General features: G+C 41.2%; 1 protein-coding gene across 1 annotated transcript in view; it reads right to left on the minus strand.

Annotated features, from left to right (window-relative positions):
* Positions 1–22,837, minus strand: part of spon1b (spondin 1b) — a 342,911-nt gene that overhangs the window by 14,806 nt on the left and 305,268 nt on the right. Inside the window, exons 10-12 of the mRNA XM_059652106.1 lie at positions 20,964–21,045; positions 18,841–19,023; positions 2,353–2,523 (exon numbers count right to left, since the gene is read on the minus strand). Coding sequence (XP_059508089.1) covers positions 2,353–2,523; positions 18,841–19,023; positions 20,964–21,045 — 436 coding nt within the window. The remainder of the gene's footprint in view (positions 1–2,352; positions 2,524–18,840; positions 19,024–20,963; positions 21,046–22,837) is intronic.

Here is a 22,837-nt window from a genome sequence, read left to right on the forward strand (position 1 = left end):
TCATGGCTTCAATATTCAATGTTTAAATACCTGAAATCCCACCATAAACAATCCCCAGCTTTCTACTTCTTTTTCCTCCAAGTTTTTCACCTCATCAAAGGAGAGGCCAATAGAGAACACATTCACACTGAGCCCACGACAATTGAACAGAATTGGCTGAAGTCAGGACTTACACTCCTCACCGAGTTGGAATTGTCACCTCAAAAAGTGGTTAGCTCCATTGCAAAAGGAAATTACAGACAGTTTAGGGACAGGTGGGAAGGTGGCAGGAAAACCAAGCAAGGCATTTTACTCCTTTCCAGCTTAAAAACCCACTATCGAGGGACTGTAAAAGTTAGTTTTAAATCTTGGAATCCAGGATCAGGCACATACAGAGTTTTAGCATGCGGATTGATGTCACACTGACTTTGGGGTTCAGGACAGACCTCAACAAGGAGAAGGAAAAGTTGAGAACTGACATAAAAGCTTATACTGCAAAGTAACATTATCTTACATTAATATTAAATATATGGTAATCATAAATATATCAGGCTGTAAGGTCTTGAGAACATTGTAGATTTGAGAGGTCTGATGAGCTAGTATGAAAGAGGAGCTGAGGCCTGGGGCAGATCAACCATGATGTTGAATTACAGGGCAGGCATGAGGGGCTGAATGGTCTACTCCTGCTCCTATTTCAACTGCCTCCACCCAAAGACAACCTGATATCATAAGTTTGGCAAGCTCTTAATATAACATGAATGGTAACTCATTCAAAGCAATTACCTTACGCAACAACATTAACCTTCAATTTCATTTCATTGTTAATGTAACTACTGTTGATCCTACATTATAAGAGTAACTACATTTCAACTATATTGATGAAAAAAGACACATTTTGTCGAAGCTTTTCATCTTCCACTTATCAGGACAATTCACGAGAAAAATCAATGTAAAAGGAATTGTCCCGCAGAGTGCTAGGCAAAATAAAACTTCAACAAAACATATCCTTTTCAGCAGTACTCTCACTCTGTGTTAACAAACGACTACTTCAAATGTTCTTCATTGGCTGCAAAGTGCTTCGGAATTTCTTGAGATTGAAGGGTGAGAGGTGTTATATAAATGCAAGATTTCATTTCTTTCTCGATTGAGTTGGTTGTTAAGCAGAAGTAGTATGGCCAAACTTAGTAAAGCATGCACTGCAATTTATTTTTAAAAAATGCTTAGAATAGAGAAGCCAAGAAGATTTGTGAAACAAGTACAGAAAACTCATTCAGATTCAGTTTGTGTGATTTCCCAGAAGTGTGTCTAAGTCTGTGCACCTCCCCTTAAAGAAGGGTTTGAAATTTTTGGAGAGGATGCAAAAGTTATTTACAATACTGGCATGGCAACTACATAAACAGGTTGGAGAAGATCTTTAGTGCAGAGGAGGATATGCGGAGATGTTCTGGAGTTGCCTAAAATCAGGAAGGAGTTTGATAGTGCAGATAAGGAGAAACTGTTTCCAATGGCAGAAATGTTGATATCCAGAAACTTCTGATTTATTGGGAATGGCAAATAAACCAGGGATGACAACATTGTACATAATGGATGGCCAAGATTTGGAATGCATTGCCTGATAGAATGGTGGGAACAGAATCAATGGAAACCAAAAGTTAATACTTAAAAGGAAAAAGTGCTTCGACAGAGGGAAAGAATGAGGTATTAAGGCTGGCTGAATTACCCTTTCAAAAGAGTTGGTGAAAATCTGATGAGTTAATTGCAATTTTTTGCAGGTACTACATTGTGGGTCTAACTACAATGCTTTTTTATATACTCTGTGAAATTAATAGTGCAGACAAGGAAAGGAGCCGAGTCGTATACTCTCACTCTGCAATGGTTGAACTTACAGCACAGAAACAGGCCACTAATCCCTTACTGGCTCTTTGAAAAAGATTACCTTTGAGCCATTTATTAACATTTTCTGCCATAACCCTGCAGGTTAAGCAGACAGGTCAGCTTAGTATCTTGCTTGGAAATCATGATCTCCAACAGCGTAACATTTCCTTGAGTTTTGCACTTGAGTATTAGTGTTGGATTACATGTCAAAATTCTGCAACCTATGGCCTCTGTCTTAGAAGAGAGGTAGTATTAGTAATTGACTGATGCTACAGATCCTACTCGTTAACAATGAATACAATTAAAAACAAATTTGAATTGGCCATGAAGTGCTTGAGACGTCGAGGTCATGAAGGGTGTGATAGAAATGCAGGTCTTTTCATGCATTACCACTGAACCTTGCAAAATATCTACACTGAAAGCATGACCTCATCTTCTTCTGTAACCTTTTTGGACATTGATGGGCTGGCAGAGTGCTTTTTTTTCTCTTGCACATACCGCATTCCTCATTGACAATGCATTTCTCTGTCTCTTCAGTGAGCAGTGTACAGAGGGAGCCATCCTCGGGGTATTGCTTAATATATCTTTCCCGAGATCTCATTCCCATTCCACAAGAGAGGCTGCAGGGGGACCAGCTGATCCACTCTGACATCATGCAAGTCGACGCATCTGGAAAAGGTTTAAGTAGTGGATTACTGAATTGATCAAAAACCCTACAGACGTATGACAATGATGTGCAGGAAAAGATGAGTTGGTTTATCAAGCCTGTCCCAAACCAATGATGGCCACAATAGTAAAGCTGGAGCAATGTTGTGCATTTGTGTAAGTATGGTGAATTGTCTCTTTAAGAGTCTGAATCACCTGATGTGATAACAATGTCATTGGCCATTTTGGGCAACAGTTAAGTTTAACCTTGTTGCCTGTACAGTAGATATCTCCTAGCTCTAAACATAAAAGGTATCTGGATAGGTATATGAATAGGAAGAGTTTAGAGGCCAAATACTGGTAATTGGGGCTAGATATGTTTAGGATACTTGGTTGGCATGGATGAGTTGCACCGAAGGGTCTGTTTCCATGTTGTGCATCTCTGTGACTGTGACTCTATTTCTGTCCATGTAAGGTAGTCATTACTCAGTGTTCCTTCAGGACAGAGCACGTAGCAAGCTTATTCTGCACTGTAAACCTGACTGCTGAGTAAATTCCTTTCTTTTTCTGCTGCTTGTATCTGCTTCAGTGCGGTGATGGTGTCTTTTGATTTCTTTTCTCCTTTTTATCGCTGTCCCTCTGAGATCTGCAGCACCACAGTTCTATTTTGTTTTGTTTTAGACAAATCAGTGATTGCCCTGATGGACCTTGAAGCAGTTTTTATCCTCAGTACCAGTTTCCTTCTTGTGTTAAATTCCAAGAAAGACCATTGGGTCACAGTGTTTAACAACCAGGTGTTTTATTAGGGTGATAAAGGCAGTAAGGTTCGAGTAAACTGTTTCCTGTCTAAAATGGCTGTTGATGTCAGAATCACATCATATGATGGTATTCATAAGTGGCATTCCACCATACTTATGCAAATGTACAACAACAATATTTTTATTAAAGATTTCTCTTTCGCCATTCTTCACCCATCCACAATCCTGTCATCATTTAGGAAGTGCAACAGAGGCCAGAGAAAAGCTCAATAAAGTAAACAAAAACCTGTGGTAAAATGCATCTCCAAAATCCACAGAGATTGAAGCCATATCGACTATGAGTATGTTATTCTACGTACCTTATTTGTGATATGCCTACTCCAGTCAGAAACCGATGTAGCTCCCACTGCAGCCATCACAATACCCAGGCAAAACATTCCCACCATTCTGTAGTTAAAACTCACATCCCTTTGGCCTTCCCAATCTGTCAATCTGAAATAATCTATCAATACACATGCTATCCAGTCTTTTAGAGAATGGCAGTACCTTTATAATGCAACATCGCATGTCAATGATTTCAAGTGATTGTCTCAAATATATGCGTTTGTTTGACTGGAATCTATGCCATAATGAAACAGCAAACCCATTTTATTTGAAAGAATAGGGAGCCTTTGTTTGATAATAGGCACAAGGATATAACCAGATATGTTGTCTCTAAACATTCCGAAAATTCCTTGGTGGATAGACCATATGACTACAGTCATATTGCCATAACTCTGCAGTGTAGCTACTCTCTGCAATGTGCTATTTGTCATCACAAATGGATGTGTATCGTTTGTCATTGATGTGCGGTGGTAATCTGGCATGATTCTTTCAATACCTGAGTTGTCATCCTGTATGATGCATGGTTGATGATGTGCAGTTTTATTTCTTCACAGGATTTGACCATTGTTCATTACAACACTCTATGTCCTAGACCAGGCACAATGACATAGTATCATTTTGTGAACCTAAGTGCTCATAGGAAAATCTCAAAGGCTTGTACCTTGTCCCAGTTCATTCTCATTGATCATACTCATATACTGTTTTCTTCCTTCTTTCCAACAATTACATCAGGCATGGGTAGTTGGGAGGTGACAGTGTGAGAGGAAAGACTAACATGAATCTGTCTTCTTTAGATTGGCCATGTTTCTGTATTTCACAATAATTTTAATGTCTGCTTGAGAAATGGGAAATCTTACATGATCACACATGCCACGGGCTAACCCAGAGAGCCAAATCCAGATGGTGACTTTGGAGTTAGATAGGTACCTGCTTATTGGGGCAGGCAGAAAAGCAGCAAGGGATTGGAAAGGAGTGGAATAAGTCGAACTACAGCATGAAATAGAAGGATCTTCAATGAAAGGAGCAGGGACAGAAACAATTCTTTAATTAAAAGATAAACATACTTCACACATCCATTTTGTGCTGAATCATAGAGCACAGAAACAGACCTTTCAAACCAGGTCATTCATGTCAACCAAGTTTCCCAATCTAAACCAGTTCCACTTGCCTGAGTTTGGCCCATGTCCTTCTAAACCTTTTCTGTTCATGTACCTGTCCAAATGTCTTTTCAATGTTGTAACTGTACCTGCTTCTATCACTTCCTCTGGCATTTCATTCAATATACGAACCACCGTCCGTGTGAAAAAGTTGCCCCGTTGGTCTCTTTTGATTCTTTCTCCTCTCACCTTAAAAATAAATCCCCTTGTTTTGAACTCCCCCTCCCTAGAGAAAAGACATTTGCTATTCACCATATCTATGCCCCTCATGATTTTATAAGTCTCTGTAAGGTCATTCCACAATCTCCTACACTCCAGTGAAAGATGTCCCAGACTATCCAGTCAATCCTTATAACTTAAGCTCTCCAGTCCCCGGTAACATCCTAGTAAATCTTTTCTGAACCTTCTCCAATTTAATAATATCCTTCCCACAGCAGGACAACCAGAACTGTGCGCAGTACTCCAAAAGTGGCCTCACCAACCACAACGTAACATCCCAACTCCATTCCAAACCACTTTACACTTGGTACATAGATTACAACAAAGGCATTTGTTTTGCAAACAACAAATTTCATAATCATTGATGAGGTACAAAAGCATTTCAGTTATTTCATAGTTGAGGGACAAATGTCAACGAGGAATACTATGAGATTCATTATACCTCCAATACAGCCACAGGATCTTTTGCATCTACCTAAACTGGCAGTCTCAGTTTTGTGTCTATGAAAAGCCCTGCAAAATGCAGCGCTCACATTTTGAAGTGTTAGCCTAGATTGAGCCGCCATCCTATAATCATTTAATTCAGAATGTTACAGCAGCTGTAGCAAATGTTGTCATTGCAACTGGAGATCAAGCCTGTGAGAGATGGAAGAACTAACAGAATTTTATTCACAGATAATGGGAACTGCAGATGCTGGAGAATTCCAAGATAATAAAATGTGAGGCTGGATGAACACAGCAGACCAAGCAGCATCTCAGGAGCACAAAAGCTGACATTTCGGGCCTAGACCCTTCATCAGACAGGTGGATGGGGGGACGGAACTGGAATAAATAGGGAGAGAGGGGGAGGCGGACCGAAGATGGAGAGTAAAGAAGATAGGGTGGAGCGAGTATAGGTGGGGAGGTAGGGAGGGGATAGGTCAGTCCAGGGAAGACGGACAGGTCAAGGAGGTGGGATGAGGTTAGTAGGTAGATGGGGGTGCGGCTTGGGGTGGGAGGAAGGGATGGGTGAGAGGAAGAACCGGTTAGGGAGGCAGAGACAGGTTGGACTGGTTTTGGGATGCAGTGGGTGGGGGAGAAGAGCTGGGCTGGTTGTGTGGTGCAGTGGGGGGAGGGGACGAACTGGGCTGGTTTAGGGATGCAGTAGGGGAAGGGGAGATTTTGAAACTGGTGAAGTCCACATTGATACCATATGGCTGCAGGGTTCCCAGGCGGAATATGAGTTGCTGTTCCTGCAACCTTCGGGTGGCATCATTGTGGCAGTGCAGGAGGCCCATGACGGACATGTCATCTAGAGAATGGGAGGGGGCGTGGAAATGGTTTGCGACTGGGAGGTGCAGTTGTTTGTTGCGAACTGAGCGGAGGTTTTCTGCAAAGCGGCCCCAAGGAGGCTTGGGGACCGCTTTGCAGAACACCTCCGCTCAGTTCGCAACAAACAACTGCACCTCCCAGTCGCAAACTATTTCCACTCCCCCTCCCATTCTCTAGATGACATGTCCGTCATGGGCCTCCTGCACTGCCACAATGATGCCACCCGAAGGTTGCAGGAACAGCAACTCATATTCCGCCTGGGAACCCTGCAGCCATATGGTATCAATGTGGACTTCACCAGTTTCAACATCTCCCCTTCCCCTACTGCATCCCTAAACCAGCCCAGTTCGTCCCCTCCCCCCACTGCACCACACAACCAGCCCAGCTCTTCTCCCCCACCCACTGCATCCCAAAACCAGTCCAACCTGTCTCTGCCTCCCTAACCGGTTCTTCCTCTCACCCATCCCTTCCTCCCACCCCAAGCCGCACCCCCATCTACCTACTAACCTCATCCCACCTCCTTGACCTGTCCGTCTTCCCTGGACTGACCTATCCCCTCCCTACCTCCCCACCTATACTCGCTCCACCCTATCTTCTTTACTCTCCATCTTCGGTCCGCCTCCCCCTCTCTCCCTATTTATTCCAGTTCCCTCTCCCCATCCACCTCTCTGATGAAGGGTCTAGGCCCGAAACGTCAGCTTTTGTGCTCCTGAGATGCTGCTTGGCCTGCTGTGTTCATCCAGCCTCACATTTTATTATCTTAGAATTTTATTCACAGCCTGCAATGGTACAAGCTTCAGATGAATAAGATGTTTTTCTCTTTTCCCCAAGTAAATGCCAAAATTTGTATTCCGAAAGAAAAGCAGAGATTCAGATTTCCTCACACAGTTCCGGCTGTGGTTTGGATCTCTGAAATAAAGTATTAACTTTAATTCAAGCGTTCACTCTGAGCTATAAGCTACATACAATTTTTGCATTGTTACAAGAAGAAAAAAATACAGGAACAGCTAATTAAATTCATTTTTCATTTGAGGCAACACTGTTGACAGCCAAAGAGATCATCGCACAGACTGTGTAGCTCACATCCTTAAAGGCAAGCATTTCATCACTTGTGTCTTCAGCAAGCTTCTGTGCTCCAGAGAGTAGTTTGTAAGATTTTTATCTTTCACACATCCTCGTGGCCTTGCCTCTCTCTTATTTGGGACTATAAATCTGTATACACCTTCCAGACCTCCAAGTGTAGAATGTCTCCATACTGTACCCTTGATCACCATCTTACGTTATCTTGCACTCCTGGAACAATCACCACATTACCCTGAACCTATGACCCTCATCCCCATGACCAACCAACAAGCACATCATGTGAAATTCATTGCCAACTTCCTGCTGACAGATATCTCCACAACAGCTATATTTCATTAACATGTCTCTTTTACAGCACCTTACATGTTTTCTCAACACCTAAATAAATGTCATCTACCACGTTTTCTTTAACAATCTAATTCATTGCTCCTTCCATAGCAAATATTTTGCTAATTTTCCAAACTGATGACACCATTAATGCAAGACATTAATTCTGGCTTCCCTTACTACAGCTGTTGCTCACACTTGCCGAGCATCTCCAACATTTTCTGTTTGTAGCTCAGATTTCCAGTGTCCACTACATTTTTCCACTGGATTCACTTGATCAGATGTGTTTTGTTTGCAAAAAGCAGAATGCTCAACTTTAAAAGAAGGCACGTGATAAAAACAAGTATTTTAACTTCCATTAAGCACAACAATAGGGACAGGAGTCTGGAAATGACGCTTCATCATGCTGACAAAGTGAAAGAAGAATAAACAACATTTGGGAATGGAATGAAAACAAAAATTTAGAAAGTAATATCTTTATCAAAGGTATGGAATGAGATACAAGTTTACTAAGAAGGCAATATGAAGACAATAATATATAAAAATCAATAACAATAACTTGCATCTATTTATCCCCTTTAACGTAAAATATTCCAAGGTGTTTCATAAGGTCATTACATACAAACGTATCAATTAGGAGCAGGCATTGGTCATTCAGCCCTTGAGCCTGCTTCATCATTTAGCAAGATCATGGCTGATCTGATTGGAACCTCAAATCCACATTCACTCCTAGCCTGAGAGAATTTCACATCTTCCGTTAACAAGAAACTAACTTCCTGTGGCTTTAATGCATTCAGGAACTCTGCTTCCACCTTCTACTCTGGAAGAGAAGGGAAAACAATTTCTTAGGGAGAAAAAAACACTCAAGTATTTCTTGGTTTAAAATGGGTGATTCCTGATTTTTAAGGAATGATCGTTAGTTCTAGATTCTCCCATGAGAGTTAACATTCTCTTCACATCTACCCTGTTAACACCAGTTATGATCTTACATGATTCAATCAGGTCACACCTTATTCTTCAAAGCTCTAGTAGACACACACTTAGCGTGTCCAACCTTTCCGCATGAAAAAACCTCTAATTCCAGGTATTATCTTCTCTGAACTGCACCCAATGTATTTACATCCATTTTTAAATAAGGTGACCAATGCTGTGCTCCATAATGCAGTTGATGTATCACCAGTGTCCCATACCACTGAAGCATAACCTGGCCTCTTTAGTATCCAATTGCCTTCATGGTAAATTATATTTTTCTACTAAATCTAAGGCTTTGAATTTCTGGCTGTACCTGCATGTTAGCCTTTCACAATTCACGTAGGAGGACACCCAGATTTCTTTCAGCAAGGAAAAACAGAAAATTCTGATGCTGCCTGCCTATATAAGCATTTTCAGTTTCTATTTCAGATTTCCAGCATCTGCAGTTATTTAGCTATTGTGTTTTGCTTTTAAACAAAATTTGACCCCAAGCCCCAGATGAAGCTTCTGGGGTGAGCCGCCAAAAGTACTAAAAATCATCCATCTTTTGCGAAGATTCTAAAAAAGAAGAGTGGTGGAGAGGATTAGAGAGGTAATATCATGAATAAATATGAAAAATTGCATTTCAAAATCTTTCTTTATGAAGATAAGCCTTGTGTGTCTACCAGCAAAAGCAAAGAGGACATCAGGGGATATACCACTTATGACGGAATATCCTGAATTTTTTGTTTATTCGTTATACTTGGACATTTCTGGAAATGCCAACAGTATTGTACATCAGTAATTTCTGATGAGGTGGTGATGCTAAGCTACTTTCCTGAACCACTGCAGTCCATGTGGTATGAATATACTCACAGTGCAGCTATAACGAAGGGTTTGCAAGATTTTGACCCAGTGTTAATGAAGGGACGGGCCTTTAGTTCCAAGTAAGAATAGTATGTGACTTGTCGAGGAACTTGAGGTGATGTTTCTAGGTACTTCCTATTCTTGTTCTTCCAGGCAGTTTCTTTATGATTGTCACTTGCCAGTAGCATCGTCTGTACTTTTGTGCATGATCGAGACAAATGACAATGTTTGGCTGGATTGGATCTGCCCTGTGTTTTAGGGGCAGGATGTATTTGGTCATTTTCACTTGCAATGCCAGCTTTGTGGCTCTATTAGAACAGCTTGGCCAGAAACACAAATAGTCCTGGAAAACAAGCTTTCAGCATTACAGCTAAGATTTTGTTACTCTCCACTTCATTGCTTTCCATCACTCGGCTAGCAGGTTTAGCCAACCAACAGCAGTTCACAACATCCCTTCAGGTCAATTACACTGAGAAACAGGTTAAGTAACTTGCAGAACTGTGAACATTTCCCCACGGATAGAAAACAGCAGCTGCTTTGATGCCTAAGTAAAATGAAGTGATTCAAAAAGTTAATTTTAAAAGTAATACACCATCTGTTTGCAGGATTATAATACTGATTTTAGTTAGCAGGTTATTGGTTGAAGGTCCACTTGAGAGACGTGAGCACAAAATCCAGACTGACACTCCTTATGCAGTATTGAGAGATTGCTGCACTGTTGGAGTTGTCATTTTATTTTAATGGAATGTTAAGCCAAGCCTTTGTCTATCTCCTCAGATAGATGTAAGTCATCACATGACATGATTTAAGAGAGGAGGAGGGGAGATTGTTGAGTGATATTTGTTTCTCAACCAGAATCATCAAAAACAAACTTGTCTGGTCATTACCTCACAGCCATTTAGGGAAGATTGTTGTGCACAAGTTGGCTGCTATGTTTCATAAGTCATACTAGTGGCTATACTTTAAAGGTACTATGGGAATATAAAGGACTTTGGAAACCCTTGAGATCTTTAGCAAAGCAATTATTTTCTCTACTTGATTCAGATCACTAGGTATGGCAAAAATATGTCAAACTCACTGCAAAAACTATTTCCTGACCACCAGTTAAGGTCCTTTTTAAAGTAATGACACTGTCTGTTACTACTGAGTTGATATCATCATCTGCTCTTAGAAATAAGATAATTAGACACACCAGGATTGACAGACCTGCTAAACATTTGATCAGTTTTCTCAACATTTTTTTTTGTGAAGCAATATGTTTGCAACATGTTTAGGATCTTCAAATAAACACGTTTGTATTTCTAAACATTCCATGATCCCAAGACACCTCAAATTAGTTTATGACCAATGGGTACTTTTGAAACGTTGTCACTAGTTAATTGTAGGGAACTGAACAGACAAATTCTGCACAGTAATCTTCTACAAACAACAATATGATAAAGATGTGATGATTGCACAATGGTCAATATCATTCACACCTCCTCAAGTAATGAAACAGTTTGTGCAGGAAGACCTGGCCAACCTTAGACTTACAAGTAACACTTTTTCTATGCAAGTTCTGTGCAATGACCATCTCCAACAAGGGCAAATCTAACTATCACCCCTTAACATGCAACAGCATTACCATCACTGAATTTTGGGAGTTACCATTGACCAGAAACTGAATTGTAGCAGGTATGTAATTACAGTGGCAACAAGAGCAGGTTAGAGGCTGGGAATTCTGCAGTGAATAACTCATCTCCTGTCCATTTCTGGTCATTTACAATGGATTAGGAAAGGTGATGAATTGTGAGTTCCATTTGCTGCTATTTCAATATGGACAGCATCATTCCAGACCAGAGAAATGACCTCAACATGACTAGAGAATTATCATCTTTTTGTATATGACACAGTTAAAGCTATTAGGTAAATTATGTGAATAATCTTAGTCTGGAAAAAAGTCCAGCGACGTTTACCTCAACTTTTAGTGTAGACACAAAGACGTAAAGATTATCATGGATGTCAGCAGGCGTCAGAAAAATCGAGGGGGCTAGCCTTTGATCGGGGGCCTGGCCGCATATATGAGGGGCAACCTCCAATGCCAGTGCAGGGGCTTGGACGTGGTCAGTCAGAGGCTGCCAGAGTCAGGATACTCTCCTCATACGGTGTGAGGAGATGAATGTCTGGCAACCCATTTCCTTTCTGGCTTCTTTCCTTCTTCCCTACTTGGCACCATTTGTTTCTGATATGTGGCAAGGTGAGCTTTTTACTAGGCAGTGGTTAGTTATCAATTAAGGAGGATTAAAACTTGTTAAACACTCTGTTAACAGATCAAGTAATCTCATTAATATTTCGCTTCTTATCTTACCAAACATGCTAGACAAGCTAGAGAAAAATGTCACCATGGAAATCAGAGTGGGGACTTGGCAATTTTAGATTAACATTTATGTCATTGTGCTCATTCAATCTGACCCTACCCGAATGTTCACAGCATTCCTGCCTTGCATTGCCTTTCACTTTTGGACTTTGCCTGCTCAGCCAGAGATACCAGTCTCATATTACTTCTGTACTGTTGTGCTATTTAGTGCAGACACAAAGGCAGGAAGCTTGTTATGGTTGCAAGAGGGTTCAGTCAAACCAGGGGGATAGCCTTTGGTCAGGGGGTTTCAGCCGAGCAAGTGAAATGCGGCCTCTGAGGCCAATCTGGGGGAGTGGGGCATATTTATTTTCGGTGTGGGATGAGATGTCCTGAGCAAATGATTAGGGTAAGTAGAGGGCAGGGTTAGTGACATTGGGGGTTGGGCTGAGCAGCCATCAAAGAGTGAAGTTGTTGCAAGCAAGAGTGGGTGTGGGTAAGCATGGGCCTTGGCACAAAATGGGTACAATAACAGAGATAGAGTGAATGCGAGGTATCAAAGACAAGATGGCACATTAACAGTGAGAAGAAGGACATTAACCCTCATTCCGCATTCATCCAGATGCCCAAGACTGCTTTAAGCTGGGCGACAGCCTTGAAACAGGTTGGCACGGTCTGGTGTCATGGCCTCCACCATTGGCCTTGGGGGAAGTAGGCATCCCACATCTGCACCACCTCACCAGCAGAGTCTCCAGTGCCCTGCCTGTGCAAAGTGAAGAGCCAATTTCCCCCATCTGCCCTCTTTAGGGTAAATAACAGGAACCGTGCAAGGTATCTCTGCAGTGACGATGGTTTTAAAGATGGCACGGTTGCAAGCAATGTCAGTCATTTCGGAATATTCCAACATTGTTGAATTATTACAGGAACAGCATGTGGTAAGATGGGGCCGGAATTAGATGTGAGGGACGCAGTATGCTGGGGCAGGAAATTAACGAGGTGACTTTGGGAGGATAGGCTAAGAAGACACACAAGATCTCAAGGCAAAATCCTTAGAAATTCCCTCAACCGAAGTCGCATGCAGCCAAAATAAAAAGGTTTGGCCAAATAGTTTTGAAAAACCAATTGAAGTGATGTCACAGCAATAATAGGAACTGCAGATACTAGAGAATCTGTGATAACAAGGTGTAGAGCTGGATGAGCACAGCAGGTCAAGCAGCATCAGAGGAGCAGGAAAGCTGATGTTTTGGCCCTCAACACTTCTTAGAAATGGGGAAAAGGAAGGGGTTTCTGAAATAAATAGGGAGAGAGGGGGAGGGGGATAGAAGATGGATAAAGGAGATGATAAGTGGAGAAGAGACAGACAGGTCAAAGAGGCAGGTGTAGAGCCTGTAAATGTGTGTGTAGGTGGGGAGTTAGGAAGGTGATAATTCAGTCCAAAGAGGACGGACAAGTCAAGGGGGCGGGATAAGGCTAGTGGGAAGGAGATGAGGGTGGGTCTTGAGGTGGGAGGAGGGGATAGGTGGGAGGAAGGACAGGTTGGGGAAACGGAACATGCTGGGCTGGTTTTGGGATGCAGTTGGGGGAGGGGAGATTTTGAAGCTTGTGAAGTCCACATTGACACATTTGGGCTGCAGGGTTGCCAAACAATATGTGAGTTGCTGTTCCTGCAACCTTCGGGTGGCATCGTTGTGGCACTGCAGGAGGCCCAGAATGGATATGTTGTGTAAGGAATGGGAATGGGAGTTGAAATAGTTCGCGACTGGGAGGTGCAGCTGTTTAGTGCCAACTGAGCATAGGTGTTCTACAATGAAGTGATGTCTGTTTATTTTACCAGATTTGTGTATCATGTTTTCAATTACCTGTTGAAATTTTGTTTATTTTGGCAGATTTATGGTGTTCTCAGAGGATAATAGTTTTCAAGTGCATACTGAAGTGATGGTTATTTTCTGGATATTTTATAGAATTTGTGAGTTCTATTAATCAAGTCGATACCAAGTGGATTAAGGAGATCAGGGAGCAGAGGAGAGAAGTGGTAAGGGGAGAGGGATGGAGAGAGAAGTGGTTGAAGGATGCTAAAAGGGGATAAGGGAGCTTACTTGTTAAAGGGAGTCGGAGCAAGGGGAGGGGAAAGAGATACTGGGCGAGAGGGTAAGCTGGGTCAAACTGTTATGAAGAATGATGAGAGTGAAAAGGTGTGAAGAGGTTGGAGGGCCCTCACGTGGTAAAGGGCTTTCTCCTTGTCTCTAGAACTAGATTGATGATTTTGTGGATTGAGATGGGATAATGACATTAGGACTTCTGGATTCCTGTTTCCATGGGCTGCTCATTCTGATCAGTAGCAGCATGACTGAAGGGATAAACTCTACAAACAGAAAACCTTTTATATATGACTGATGACCTTTCTGTACGCTTACTGCTTATTATTAACTAACATTGTGTGGTAAACCGTCATAGTTTGAAAACCAAGAAAAATAATTTTTCTAGAGAATGAGGAATAAATTCTCTTACTGTCTTGAACAACATTTATCATTCAATCCTCAAGAAATCTTTGCAGGGCACTGGTAAAATTTCTTCCTCAACTTGTACTGCCAATGCAGCCTCCTCTTTAAAATGCTGTGTTTTGTTTCTCTTAGATGCTGAGTGATCACTGTCAAGCGCACAAAATTACTACCCCAACCCTCGACATCTCTCTCCTGATCTTTCCATGCTTTAGGAGTTGAGCTATTGTTGGAAAGTGTTTTATAGCTGCAAGTTCACTATCAAAGGAAACAGCTGCTCCCATGTGTAAAGGAGGATTGACATATAAATTGTCTGCTTTAAATGATTTGGAATAGAAATCTCAAGCATATTTCTGCAGGCTTCCTTGCTGTGTTAGCTTACTGTGAGATCCAGTCATTCAACCACAGCAGCAAGGAGGTAGAAACCTGGAAGATATCACCTCCATTCCATGTATTGAGTGGATGGGATCTTCTGTGCAGCATTATAAAATTACCAGTTTAGAGAGAGGGAAAAATGAACGAATAATATTCTCAGGAGGTAAATTGGACTTGTGATTCTAAAATCAATCAGGAGTACAGAATTAGAAAAAATACATTCTACTTTAGGATTGTGGCCATTCAGTCCATTGAGATTGCTCCGCCACTGATTATGATCATGGCTAATTGAACATTTTAACAAAGTGTGAAGCTGGATGAACACAGCAGGCCAAGCAGCATCTCGGGAGCACCTGAGATACTGCTTGGCCTGCTGTGTTCATCCAGCTTCACACTTTGTTATCTTGGATTCTACAGCATCTGCAGTTCCCATTATCACTCATTGAACATTTTGATGCCTTGTACTCATCCCATCCCCATAACCCTATATGCCATTGGTAATCAGAAGTCGATCAATTTCTCCCTTAAACATACTCTAAAACTAAACTTCCACAGCACTTTAGGAGAGAGAATTCTAAAGATTCACAACCTACTGAATTTTTATTCACATCTCAATCCTAAATGGAGTCTCTCTTATTTTAGTTAAAAATTGTGCTCCCTGATATTAGACTCCCTAACTGGTAGAAACATCATACCTTAATTAATTTTCTCTATCCCTTGAAGTATTTTATGAAATTATCTATCACTCTTTGAATTTCCAGAGAAAGCAGGCCTAAATTCCCCAATCTCACTTCAAAGGAAAGTACCATCTTCTTGGGAACAAGTCTGGTGACCTTTCATTGCATTCACTTTATGGCAATAATATCTTTCTTGAGATATGGAGACCAAAATTGCAGACAACAAGGTGTAGAGCTGGATGAACAGAGCAGGTCAAGCAGCATCAGAGGAGCAGGAAAGCTGACATTTCTGGTCTAGACCCTTCTTCAAAAATGGAGAAGGGAAAGGAGATTCTGAAATAATCAGGAAGAAAAGGGGAGGCGGATAGAAGATGGATAAAGGAGAAGATAGATGGAAAGGAGACAGACAGGTCAAGGAGGCAGGGATGGAGCCAGTAAAGGTGAGTGTAGGTGGGGAGTTAGGGAGGGGATAGGTCAAGGAGGTGGGATGAGGCTAGTAGGTAGGAGATATGGGTGGGGCTTGAGGTGGGAGGAGTGGATAGGTGGGAGAACAGGTTAGGGAGATGGGTATGAGCTGGGCTGGTTTTGGGATGCGGTTGGGGCAGGGGATATTTTGAAGCTTGTGAAGTCTACATTGATACCCTTGGGCTGCAGGGTTCCCAAGTGGAATATGAGTTGCTGTTCCTGCAACCTTCAGCTGGCATCATTGTGGCACTGCAGGAGGCCCAGGATGGACATTTCATCCGAGGAGTGGGAGGGGGAGTTGAAATAGTTTGCCACTTGGAGGTGCAGTTGTTTGGTGCGAACCAAGTGTAGGTGCTCACAGTTTTTCACATGAAATCAAAGCAAACTCCTAATATGATAGAAACAAAACTTCACTCTTCCTTCTTATTTAGTAAAGATTGACATTCCATTAGCCTTCCTAATAGTTTATTGCACCCACGTTAGCCTTCAGTGATTTTGTACATCTACACTTTCCAATCTCTCACGACTTAAGAATACTCTGCAAATCTGCTGCTCTTACCAAAGTGGATAACCTCAATTTTTTTCACATTATGTTCCATCTGCCATGTTCTTGCCCACTAGCTACGCCTGTCCAAATCCACATGACATTGCTTGGCATCTTCATCACAATGTATATTCTTGCTTAGCTTTCATCATCTGCAAATTTGTAAATATCACGTTTGGTCCCCAAATCCAAAACACTGATGCATATTATAAACAGCAGAAACCCCAAGTACTAATCCTTGTGCTGCCCCAATTAATCAAAACCTGCCAACGTGAAAGTGGTTAGCACTGCTGCCTCACAGCGCCAGTGACCTGGGCTCCATTCTGTGACTGTCTGTATGGAGTTTGTACATTTTCCCCATGTCTATGTGTGCTTTCTCCAGGTTGTGTGGTTTCCTCCCACAGTCAAAAGATATTACAGGTTAGTTGGATTGGCCAAGCTAAATTGCACCATAGTGCGCAGGCTGGGTGAGCTACAGGCATAGAGTGGGTCCAGGTGTGATGATTTTCAGAGTGTTGATGTACGCTCAATGGGCCAAATTATTCCTACTCTCTGTTTTCTGTCTGTTAGCCTAAGCCTAAGCTATGCCAGTACATTATCTCCTAGCCCGTTTGGTTAGCAAAACTAAAACAAACAAACAAACAATCTCTTGTGGGGCCCTTGACAGATACCTCCTGAAAATCCAAGCATACTATATCCATCATCTCCACTTTATCAATTTTCTTAATAATGTCCTCAAAAACTCCAACAAGTTCATCAAACATGATCTTCCATTTGCAAATCCATGTTGAATATAACCAATCAACGCATATTCATTCAAGTGCTTGTTTATCATGTCCTTAATAATAAATTCTAGCATTTTTTTCTACTACTGATAGAAGGCTGACAGGTTTGTCATTCCCTGTTTTCTCTCTTGCTCTCTTCTTAATTAGTGAGGTGATATTTGTTAGCTTCCAATCTCCACAAATTTTGGAAAATGATTACCAATGCATCAGCTATCTCGATAGTCACTTGGGGACAGTAAGGACTGTAGATCCTGGCAGCTAGACTCAATAAATGTGAATCTGGAAAAGCACAGCTGGTCAGACAGTGTCCTAGGAGCAGGAAAGCTAACACTGACTTTCCTGCACCTCAGTTGCAGTCTGACGGGCTGTGCTTTTCCAGCTCCACATTTATTGTCTCGATAGTCACCTCCTTCAACACTCCGGGATGTATGCAATCAGGTCCCAACAACTTATCAATTTTCAACCCCATTAATTTTTCCAGCACAGCCTTTTCACAAGTACTAATTTCCTGCAACTCCAAATTTCTTTTCTCACCTATATCTCTAGTTCTGGGAGATTTCTTGTACATTCAACAATGAAAAGAAACACATTACTTAGTTTCTCCACCATTGTTCTATTCCCCATTATACATTCTCCTGAGTCTGCCTGTGATGGAGCCACAATCATTTGGTTCCTTTCTTTTTATCTATGGTAGCATTTAACATTTAATCTTCATGCTGGTGAAAGATATAAATGCTTTGGAATGGAAGACCTCCCTACTCTCTTGGCCTGTATTATTAGCATTGACCACCAGTAAATGTTGACAATGTATTGGACTAACAGGGTCATTGCTGAGGAAGGACCGTGTTATCACTTGTTGGCGGGGTGGGGGAAGACATATGTCTTTTGCAGCCTCAAATGAATGTTGTCCTGTGCATTGGTATCATTTATATTTTAGGTGAGACATCAATTTGAGACCCTAACTACCCTCTTAGGTAGATCTGAAAGATCACATGGCATTATTTTGAAGAAGAACAAGGAAATCTTTGCAGTGTCTTGGGCCATGATTTATCTTTTGACCAATATCACTAGTACAGATTGTCTACTCAATGTACCCCTGATGTTTTAGAACTCATAGAGTGCAATATTTCCCTGTATTTCAAATAGTGATTACACTTCAGAAGTGATTCATGGACTACAAAGAGGCTTGGAGTTTATTAGAGTTGTGCAAGAGGCCATAGAAATGTAAGTTCTTTCTTTATTTAGTGAATGAAATTTGAATTTGCCTTGTGTCTTTATTCCCTGAATGATCCGATAGAGTACCTAAAAATTTAGTCTTCTATTGCAGAATCATATTCTCAGGAGCAGGATTGAGGTTGCACAGATTCAGTCAAATCCAAGCTTATCAACAGCCAAGGGAAAAAAATGTCTCATTAATTTGAGCTGGTATTAAAATGTGATTCTAGTCTTGAAAGGAAAATAATGTTTCTCCGTTCCTCAGTTAATTCTCAACATGCATAGAACCAGCTTTGGTTATTCATCACAACACCATCTGTCATAGACTCTTTCATTCACCATCTACAATTTCTTTATCTGCTCATCACATTATTTCCTGTGCGTGCTTACCATCATCACGGCAACCTGGCCCCATGCAAGGCTCAAAATCTTGAGTATGTGGACAAGGCACACTTAGATCCAGTTGTGCTTTGAGCATTCTCTGCCTCATCCGTTTCCCCTTCTCACAAGTGGAGGAGCTGCAGGCTGACCACTGAGACCAATTTGAGTAGATACAAGTTTCTGGAGTATCATCTGCAAATGAAGGGAAATAGACATTTACTCATTTCTCCTGGCTAATACCTCACATGACGAATTTATTTACAAGTTGAACTCAAAATCTTGGCCTTGTTTTCAAATTCTTCCGTGGCCTTGTCATTCCACTCTACTGAACTCATCTCAGGCATACAAACCTCCACTGTTCTCCAATTCGAGACTCTTTAACATCTCCCACTCTAAATGGTTCACAATTGTTGCCCATGTCTTCCAATATCTTCAGCTGCCAAACTCTAACTTCTGGAATACACTCTCTAAATCTTTGTGCCTTTCTACCTTGCCTTCCTTCTTTAAAAAGTCTCTTTAGTACTAAGCTCCTTGACCATGCTTTTGGTCATTTGCCCTAATATCTCTTCTTGTGGCATGGTGTCAGATTCCGTTTAAATTGCTTCTGTGAAGCATCTTTCCTTAAAGACACCAAATGAATGCAATTTATTGTTGGTGAACATGATGACTATTAACCTGAAGTTTTAATGTAGTTAACTATCGATTATCATGTCAAGCATAGTGGCAATAAAGCATACATTCTATGCCCACCTCGCTCATCCTGTCTTTTGCTAACTTCCCTCTCCATTGAAATGAAAAGAAAGTAATTAGGTGGATGCAGAATAACCTGCTGTCATAGTCAAAGCAATTTTGCATCATATTTGAAGCAGCTTTACCAAGCTGAAGGCAAGTAACAAGGATTTGAGGCTGAGAAAAGCCTTTCATCAAAGCTTGTATCTCATCTGTCCCATCTGGGCACCTATGTCTATTTTGATTGCCTCAATCTTTCTCTTTCAAAATCTTGATTGGCAGCTCGGAAGCATGAAAGGCCATTCAGTCAATCATGCCTGTACTATCATTAAATCAATTAGACCTGTCTGCTCTGTGGCTCAATTTCATTTATTTAATGCCTTGATACCATTAGCCAACCAAAAATCTATTAAACATAGATTTGAAACTTTCATTTGCCCACAAACACAATAACTGTTTGGGACGGTGAGTGCCAGTTTTAACTAACCTTATTTTCTGTCAAGTAACTTTCCAGTTTAATTCTTCAATGGCTTGGCTATGGTTTATTATTGTGTCCCCCTGTCCTGGATTTCTGTATTAGGCAAAATACCTTCCTTTTTTTTAAAAACACCAGCAAATCATCCTATAATTTTAAAGATCTCAGCTGGATTACCCTTCAACCTTCTAAGTTTGAGATTGTATTGAGGGACCACCAGAGAGCTCTCTCTAAATGCTCCCTTTTTAAACATTGATTCACTTTGTGTGTGATTTGTCCCATTACTATTTAGTTTTCTGTTTGATAAAAGTAACACTTTTGGACTATTAGACAACTTAAACAGTCATTGTGCTGGAATAACAACACAACAACTTACATTTATATTGTACCTTTAATGAAAAAAATTGTTCCCAGGCACATCACAGGAATGTTGTGAAAGAAAATCTGGAAACAAATAGCATTAGGAGACACTAAAACAGTTGACCAAAAGGCTTGGTTAAAGAGGTAAGTTTTGAGAAGCATCTTAAAGAAGGCGAAAGAGATAGAGTGTAGAGATTTAGATTTGGCATTCAAGAGCTCAAGGGCTGGGTAGCTGAATGTATAGCCAGCAGTAATGGTGTGAAGGAGTTTGAGAATACTCAAGAGGTCAAGATTGGAGGAACACAGGTATCTAGCAGAGTGGCAGAGCTGGAGGAGATTTCAGAACTACTGAAGTGTAAGGCCATTGAGGGATTGGAAAACAATGTTCTTGATTTGTCCCTTGACGTTTAAGCAAAAAAATGAGTCCTGCACAATGAGGTAAAATACATGGAGAAAAAATGAATTGGCTGGTTGTGTTTTTTTTAATAACACTGGTGACAATAGGAATTATCTCATTCTGTCTGTAATGGCCATAGAGCCCTGAACTAATTAGTTATAACACAGTTACCTTCATCCATCTCCTTCTCCTCTTGGTTAAGATCGGCCACGATATCATCTACATTATCAGGCTGAATATTGCACTGCTCCCCCTGTGAAGAGATTATTAGATTATTATTAGATTAGATTCCTTACAGTGTGGAAACAGGCCCTTTGGCGCAACAAGTCCACACCGCCCCTTGAAGAATCCCACCCAGACCCATCCCCCTATAACCCACACATCCTTGAACACTATGGGCAATTTAGCATGGCCAATCCACCTAGCCTGCACATCTTTGGACTGTGGGAGGAAACCGGAGCACCCGGAGGAAACCCACGCAGACACTGGGAGAATGTACAAACTCCACACAGGCAGTCGCCCGAGACTGGAATTGAACCCGGGTCCCTGGCGCTGTGAGGCTGCAGTGCTAACCACTGAGCCACCGTGCCACCGCAATAAAAACCTTGAAAATAAAGATAGGTCTAATTTAAACAGGCGTAAAGCTCAGCAAGGCCAAAAAAGGTTTATTAACATTTAAAACAAGTTCTGGCAAATGCAATTCTATGGTATATTTTTTTTAAAATTACATTATTTTGCAGAAATATATCATTCTGATTAACTCTTTCCGATTCTCTGGGTGAGCACGATGTTGAACCTTACAAATTGGTTCAGTATTTCAACAGCTTCACAGCAGTCGCATTGGAATTCAAGGATTTTTTCTTCAAAATGGAGACCTTAGTTTTGAGATTTTGTTTTGCTCATGTAAGTTCAAGATGGCAGTTAGAAAGCTCCTTCCTGATGAATTAATATTTATTTCATACATCACAGCAATGTTGATATCTAATTTTCCCATTCAAGGATCTGTAGAAAATAAATATACCATCTACACTGTGACATCCATGAAGTGCCAAGCAAGGGCAGTATAACAGCATTACAACTAGCTAAACTTAATTCCTTGTTTCTTTTATTGCATTGTTTTGCCTGTTACTCAAAGCTAGGCATTGCTAGGAAAAGAGAAAAAAAGTCAAAAAAACATTGGCTAACTAAATAACAATGCAGTAGCACAGCCAAGTCAGAGTGTGGCAGCAAAGTGGTGATATTACTAGGCAAGGAATCCAGATGCAACAGCAGAAAATGTTGGAAAAGCTCAGCTATCAGACACTAACTGAGGCTGGGAAAATAGAACATAGAACATTACAGCACAGTCCAGGCCCTTCAGCCCTCGATGTTGTGCCGACCTGTCATACTCAGAGTTTCAGGTTTGAGAACTTCCATCAGATTTCCAGCTTCTACAGTATTTCACTTTTGTAGTAATCCTGTGTCCTGGATTAACAATCCACAGATAGGAGTTCAAAACCCACGGTGGCGGCTAGGGAATTTAAGTGTAATTTATTAAATAAATCTGGAATGTAAAGCTAGTCTCTGTAAAGATGACCATGTTAACTACTAAACAGTCATAAAAGCCAACTGCTAATGTCCTGTGGAGAAGGCAATCTGCCCATCCATACCCTGTCCAGCTACCATATGACTCCAGATCCACAACAGTGTGCTTGACGACTCATTGCCCTCTGACATGGCCTATCAAGCCACTCATTGGTATTCAAGATAGCAGATCAATACCACCTGCACAAGAACAATTGAGGACAGGCAATAAATGTTGGCTTTGCCAATAATAACCATAAATGAATAGCTTAACAAAAATAATGATGGTGACGATTGGGGCAGAGGTGCCAAGGGGAAATCTCAGAAGTTCTCAAGACTATGTGCTGCAGAAGTGATTTCTGCCAGAATGCTCACCAGCAGCACTTCAATGAGAAAGTTTAGGCTGTTGGTGTGTCTTATGCCTATTAATTTTGCCCCTTTCGAATCTGAGAGCATCAGAACTCGCTCTCATGATTCTCAGA

Source organism: Stegostoma tigrinum, chromosome 17, assembly GCF_030684315.1.
Source record: "Stegostoma tigrinum isolate sSteTig4 chromosome 17, sSteTig4.hap1, whole genome shotgun sequence".
Taxonomy (NCBI): domain Eukaryota; kingdom Metazoa; phylum Chordata; class Chondrichthyes; order Orectolobiformes; family Stegostomatidae; genus Stegostoma; species Stegostoma tigrinum.